Source organism: Limulus polyphemus, unplaced genomic scaffold (genome assembly GCF_000517525.1).
Source record: "Limulus polyphemus unplaced genomic scaffold, Limulus_polyphemus-2.1.2 Scaffold3795, whole genome shotgun sequence".
NCBI classification, from domain to species: domain Eukaryota; kingdom Metazoa; phylum Arthropoda; class Merostomata; order Xiphosura; family Limulidae; genus Limulus; species Limulus polyphemus.
In genome coordinates, this window is record NW_013669405.1 from 81,054 (window position 1) to 88,704 (window position 7,651).

At 32.2% G+C, this 7,651-nt stretch overlaps 1 protein-coding gene across 1 annotated transcript in view; it reads left to right on the forward strand.

The window, feature by feature from the left end:
- LOC106470057 (serine/threonine-protein phosphatase 6 regulatory ankyrin repeat subunit A-like) overlaps positions 1 to 6,156 on the forward strand; it is a gene marked incomplete at its 3' end in the record, with an annotated part of 58,760 nt that extends 52,604 nt beyond the window's left edge. Inside the window, exons 20-22 of the mRNA XM_022398596.1 lie at positions 2,757 to 2,840; positions 3,763 to 3,908; positions 6,041 to 6,156. Of these exons, the coding sequence (XP_022254304.1) occupies positions 2,757 to 2,840; positions 3,763 to 3,908; positions 6,041 to 6,156 (346 nt within the window). The remainder of the gene's footprint in view (positions 1 to 2,756; positions 2,841 to 3,762; positions 3,909 to 6,040) is intronic.
- Between the last annotated feature and the right edge of the window lie 1,495 nt (positions 6,157 to 7,651).

Here is a 7,651-nt window from a genome sequence, read left to right on the forward strand (position 1 = left end):
GATGAACTACTTGAATCCCATAGTTTGTTTATACATTTTCAACTTGATAACACAAAGAAACATTTTTTTTTTCTCCATTAACTGACTAGTCTAGGTGTATGCAATTGTACTAAGCACATCAAATAATTTTTTTTTAATTACAGTGTAACATAAGTTTCCAGTTGATCACATATACATCTTCTGTCACTAATAAATTCCTCACCATTTGTTTCGTGAACTTCTGCTCTAAAACATCTTTACTTAGGCTCCCCCCCCCCCTCCCATAAAAAAAATTTTTTTGAACATCAAAATATAACTAGAACAGATGTATATATTTTTGAAAATAGCCTAGAATCTGGAAAACTTTTTAACCATGCTGCTGTACTATGGAAGATATTTGTTGTAGAAATCACTTGTATAAACTTCCATTAAAAATATATGTTGTATTAATAAAGCTAAGTTCAATATTCTGGTTACATCTATTTTTTGACACCACACACATGAAAAAGAACTTTTAAATTTCTTAAAATCCCTTAAATTACGTACATGTCATACTGATATATATAGATTTTCTTACTAGCCATCCTAACTTTACAGAATTAATATTATGTTGTTAACCTGGGAAAGTACTTTGACCAGACTAAGAATATGAATGTGTAAATTTTAGAAAATTAAGGGAATTCAAAAGAAATTCTAATTATCCACATACTTGATAACGAGGAACCCTCTTTTTAGAAAATAAAAAGTTTTGAGACGATTTGACTGGGTAATGAATAATGTACCTGAGGATGACAAAATCTTGTCCAAACGTTGGAGGGCAGGTGGTTAAGGCGCTCGACTCGCAGTCTGCGGGTCGCAGGTTCGAATCCCCGTCACACCAAACATGCTCGCCCTTTCAGCCATGGGGGCATTATAAGTGACAGTCAATCCCAGTATTCGTTGGTAAAAGAGTAGCCCAAGAGTTGGCGGTGGGTGGTGATGACTAGCTGCCTTCCCTCTTGTCCTACACTGCTAAATTAGGGATGGCTAGCGCAGATAGCCCTCGTGTAGCTTTGCGCGAAATTCAAAAACAAACCAAACGTTGGACATTTATAATAAAATTTTTTATTACCCAGTCAAACTGTCTCAAAACATTTAATTATACACATAGTTTAACCCCTGTACTTTTCAATAAAACAAAAAAAAAGATCTGTGATAGAGGAAAAAAGGATACATTTTACTCATTATGATCAACAGATTATGCACGTGGAATTAAAAATATAACATTCAGAGTTTAAAGATATCGCTGAATTACACCAAAGATTATTTTTCATTTCAAAAATTTTGTTGCTGTGAAATCAATTGAAAAAATAAGTAAAAAGAATTCATTGAGGACTTGGAATAAAGTTTGTTATATGTCTACGAAACTATTTTTTATTAATGAACAAACATTTCAGCAACATTCTAAGTTTTATTTCCAATATTACTGGTATTTGGGATTTTTTATTAATGAACAAACATTTCAGCAACATTCTAAGTTTTATTTCCAATATTACTGGTATTTGGGATTTAAAATACTACACTGATCCAAACAGATTACGTTTAGTACTTAAATTGTATTGATTTTGTTTTATGTGATATTACACTGTATACTAAATTGACAAATAACATGTAAAAGTAGTTCAAACACAACTTGATCTTTGATATTCAGGTGTAAATAGAAAGCCAGGTTTATGAGTTTAAAAGAAAATGATGCAAACATTCAGTTTTGATGTGAATTAGTGTATTTTGTTATTAATCATATGTAACAAGTACAAGAAAAATGGTGATTTTTTTTATTGTAAATGAGATATAGAGAAAGCTATTAATTCTAGTACATAGTTTACTTTATTGCTCTTTGGGTGTGGTGTGACAGAGGAATACAGTTGTTAATTAATCAGAACTTCTAACATAAACTATGCAGTGTGGCAAAAGTAGTACTCCACATGTGAGACTTCCATTTACGGGGTGGGTGTCTAACAACACAGCTTCCGTAAAAAGCCTGTTAGTTAATTACTCCCGGCCTATTGAGTTAATCTCAAACAATCTTGGCAAGTTGATGCTTAATCCTTTTCTAAGTTAGAAATCTGCACAACATAAGCTCAGAAACTGTTGTTATTAAAACTTTGTTGTCCACCTTTAAAAAATTAATCCAGAAAATTTTTAATAAAGATTTTTTTCCCCATTGATGTAAAAAAAAAAATTATTATTATTTAAGAATGAGTGGTACAGGTTGTAACAGTCTATACATAGAAGAAACTGGGTGCAATGTGGTTTCTAGAATAGGTTTATGTGGACAGTTTACATCACATGTATAAACAGTTTAGAAATGTCGAACATTACAGTGAAAATAAAGATGTTAAAATTAATTATCGTTAAAACAAGGGAAGCTATTAAAAAGTTAGTAAAATGAAAGGGATTGATTTATATTTATTTTAAGGTTTTTACATATGATGTCACAAAGATGTATTTACACACAATGTACTAGTGTAATGCATCAAATGATGCAAACTAGACCATGATAAAATATTATGTGTTATGTTTTTAATCCTGTTTTTAACTATTCTTTTATACAACAGTCAGTTTTGGGAAACTCGGAGTCATAGTGTCAGAAAATGTCATACCTATAACATCCAGAAACAAAATCATTACATGTGGGATGTTACTTCTACTCCATTCTGTATAATTATCTGTTATAAGTTATCTGTAGCCCTTCTAATTATGTAGCATGGATAACATTGGGTTGCCCTGAATCTTAGGTTTCAAGGGAGTGAAACTTGTACAGAGCTACTACTAAACCATTTTGGAAAGGAGATTGTACACCTACGAGACAAGAAAAACAGGTATGGTTACTCTAGAGCAGTCGTAGGTTTCTACTGAACTTTAAAACACAATAAATTGTTATACCATTGTAATGGTCAGAGTAGTATGTTTTGTGTTATAATTATGTTTATTTAGTACTGAAAGCTAGCAAGAGATTGGTACATAATACATGGAGTCAGTTTATGGTAAATGCCATTTTTATGTAATGTTTGTGTGAACATAAAGTTTTTGTATTAAACATGATAAAAATGGTTCTGATAACGTAATCTTTTGGATGATATCATGGTAAAAACCCTTGTCAATTTCTATCTGATAATTTTGAAACATTTAAAATTAGTTCATTGGTTTTGGTACTGTCTAGATAGGGTTAAAAAAAGTACAATACATGACCTCTCAATTCATTTTATTACCAGGAAAACCTATAATCTTCTTAAGTTGCCTGTAGGATTACAAGAGGTCTTATTTTTAGATGTATAATTGCTAACATTTTAAGCAGTCATGATCACATATTTTACACTTTTTTTCCCAGATTAGTCTTGGCAGTCGCCCACAAAATTTACTTTCTCACAAACTTTTCTATTTTCTCAGGTCTTTTTTTTTCTTCTACATTTTTGGAATAAGGAAGTCTTGACATTGATACAATTCCTCACGTACAACGATACAGTGGTGTATTACTGGAAGGAACTGAAAAAAGACTGTCTATTATGATAATGATGCAATTATACTTTATGTCACACACACGAAAACATAAGTTCCATCATGACATCGAATCCATTGTAAACAGTAATAATAATAATAATACAGATGTCGACTTTCTAAACTAATTAAACAATTTAGTCACTACTGTAAATCTGTAGCACTTGCGACTGTTTTACATAATTTAATTGTTGATATGTCTTTAATATGAACATATAACTATTAGTATGTTAATTTTGCCAACAGAACACCACTGCATATAGCAGCATTTCACGACAGCCTACTCTGTTTACAACTTCTACTTCAAGAAGGAGCCAAGGTTGATGCCTTTGATGTGTATAACCAAACATCACTAATGTTAGCAGCAATAAATGGTCACTGCAAGTCCATTGGTAGGCTTACTTGTTTGTTTCTCTATTCAGTAACTTCAGAGTTGAAGTAATTACATGTTAATGACCACAATAATTTGATTCATAATAGTACCATGCATGAGTAGCCTTTTTTGCACATTTTTTTTTCGTGGAATAGTTTACTCGGAATTGTCCGTTTTGAAGTTTATTTTTCTGGTTTCAGTCAGATTGCCCATATTTTAAATTCTTGTACTAAAATTACTTTCAGTATTCATTTGTATGAAATGTTAGACTAGTAATTAAAAACGTGCCATAGTTTTTTACTCCTATATATATTATATAGTTTGCTGAGGAAGAACTCTCTATAAACTGAAATATTACTTTATTTTCTGTTAGAAATGGATAGTTATTTCAAAACTTTTTAAATAAAATCTTACAGGTCAGGGTTTAAGCAGCAGAAAAGTGTCAAGGGGAAGCAAGTCATTTTCAGTGTTTTAGTTAAATCAATGCATTACAAGAAAGATGAAACACTTAGTAAATGAAACAACTGACAATAGTTAAATCAATGCATTACAAGAAAGAAGTTACTAAGTATTCCATATTGTTATAACTTCTAGTTCTCACTTGCCTCATATCTTACCACTGTCAGTATATATGTATGTGTGTGTGTGTATGTGCAAGATTGAATCTTGTGCACATTTTCTTTTATTTTCTTAAGGTCTTATGTTACTAAAATAATAACTTCCCTGCAGTCACATAAATTAATGTGTGTGGGTACATGTAGATGATAATTTTACTCGATCACTTTCATGGTTAGTAGCCTACAGTCCTCTAAGTTTAATTATTAACTAGTTGTGGTTATCAAAAGACAACTTGTATCACACAGGAGTTTAAAAGGAAACCCACAGATGCCGGTAGATGCCTCAACTATATATTAAACTATTCCAACGGTGTAAAGACAGACTTTGTAGACTGCCTAGTTTCCAGAATCGACAAGAGTTGTAACGTTGATGATGTTAAAAATAACGAAGAAAAACATCACTACAACCCTCCTTAAGACTAGTTACCTGGAACACTTGATAAAGAAGATAAACATCATGAATAGGCAAGGAGAAAACTATGGACATAGTCATAAAATTCCCATGTGGCAAAACATAACAAAGTCAGAACAGTATTCAGAAACCACGATTGAAATTAGTTTACACCAAACCTCCAAAGACCCAATGAAAACTACAAACACCATTTACAATATTTCTTGTGAATGTGGTCTTCGGTATATTAGAGAAAGAAATAGACCAAAAAGCTAGCATTCAGGAGCATAATAGATATACAAGACTTTTTAACACTGTAAGAGCCCGTCATGCCAGAGAAGAATATGTAATAAACTGGAATAATACTATTAAAAATAATGGGATATGAACCTTACACAAGAAGAAAAAAGTTTTGTTCTTCAATCTATCTAATAACACAATCAATCAAACTAGTAAATCCAGATATCCCTTTTGAAAGTCTTCAAATAAGTTAATTGATTCAAGGCCTAACAGGGAAGAACCTGGTAGCATGACAGTGTTTTCTATCCTGGCCACCGTTACCATTGAAAGGTTTGCTCGGCTGTCCCTAATTTAGCAGTGTAAGACTAGAGGGAAGACAGCTAGTCATCACCACCCATCGCCAACTCTTGGGCTAATCTTTTACCAACGAATAGTGGGATTGACCGTCACATTATAATGCCCCCATGGCATGTTTGGTATGATGGGGATTCAAACCCGCGACCTGCAGATTGCTGGTTAGCCCTCGTGTAGCTTTGCGTGCAATTCAAAACAAACAAACCATTGAAAGGATCCTTCCAGGACTTTTCTGTAGATGGCAGCAAGTTAGCAGCAGAAACGTCAGATGTTAGAAGTTAGTATCTATTAATAATAAAGAATTGTGTAAGTATTACTAACCACTTAATGATTTATAGTTAGGAAATCATATAGGCTACTAACCATGGCAGTGATTGGTAGCTGGAACCGTAGTACACAAGTTCACACAGTTTTACACTGAGTTTAAATAATGTTTGTATTTCACAATGATTTATATTTAAAGTACTTTAATTATCTTCTTTATTGTACAGTAGAAGACAAAATTTAACACTTATTGTATGGTTCCAATAACACAATAATTATTTTCAGAGGTTCTTCTAGAGCACAAAGCTGATGCTAACTTTCAGGACAACCTAGGCAATACAGCCCTCCACCATGCTTGTCTTCAGGTTTGTGGTTTTGAAATTCTAATTGCATCTTCTAAGGTAATTATTTTGTATTTTTATGACAGTTTCACATTCCTCACATATACCGCAGTTTGAAAAGAAAAAATGGAAATTCATAATTTTTTTTATATAATGTCAAATACATCAAGTGCTTGAAGATGAGCATTAGAATATCGAATACTTCTGTCATCAGATTGTTTAATAATCTGTAGATTACCAAATGCTGTGAAGTCAAATCTTTATCTAATCTGTAGAATACCTAATTGTATCTGCAAATATACGTAAAGAATGTATATACTGTCAAATACTTGATATCAATCCTTTTATATATATGGTCTGTACAGTGTTTTGTAACTAAAAATATGAATGTACCAAAATAATTTTTTTTACATTACTTCTAACTGGCAAGATGAACCATTTCATTAAGTTTAATTGTATTGTACTTATTGTTACAATTCCAAGTTGTCTTTGAAAGTAAATTTCTTTAAAAATGAATCCCACCAAACTTTTCATTACATTGGAATTAAGTATGTTTATATAGGCTTAACTTGGCAGCCTTCATGATATACAATCAAATAGTTGTTATAGGTAACTCAGTTTGTGGTTGAAGCTTTTGACTTGTAACTGTAATTCCTCAGTTATATTCTACTTGATTAATGTAATCAAGTATATATCCAACAATATTATATTATTTTATCTATCAGCTTTAACATCATAGACTATGATCCTTCTAGTTCATCATTTCAAAATTAGGGCTAGCTAGCACAGATAAGCCTTGTGTAGCTTCACACAAATACAGTAATTCTCCGTTTAGTGCTCAGGAAGGGGTCATTTTAACATTACGTATATGGAGATATGTAACTGAAGGTATTGTTTCTTACCTGTGAATGATGTATAAGTGTTTTATTTAGATACTGGTAAATTTAACGTAAATTACTCACTATAATATTGTCATCGCTGGAAAAAATCAAATTTTTATTAGCCTTCAATTTTGTTTGGTTACAGAGCCATCAAATAGAAAATCAGACCCCCCTTCTGCCACGCCCACCTGTCACATCCTCTCTTTCAGGATTTGCCAATACATGTAGTTCTCTCTTACGTTTACGAGTATATTGGTTATAACCAATAGACAGGCAAGGTTTTCGTCTTTCAAATGACGTATTATATTACGTTGGTTTCTGTACAGAGATTTGTAAATCACTTCCTAAAAAAATGTTTGTTTATTTGAAGTTAAGCACAAAGCTACACAATAGGCTATCTGTGCTCTGCCCACCACGGGTATCGAAACGGGTATTGTAAGTCCGCAGACATACGGCTGTGCCACTGGGGGGCCCTAAGAAAATGTTTTGATATTGTGTATATGGATAACGTTTTAGGGTTGGGTTCATATTGCGTCACTAGAATTGCTAAAAATATTGTGATGGTTACAGAATATTGTCTACTTTTTGCATTATTTTATTAAATACAAATTATTTAGTGCACTTCTACTGAAAAAGCAGTGTTCAGAGAGTTATGGATTTTCGTAATTTTTTTT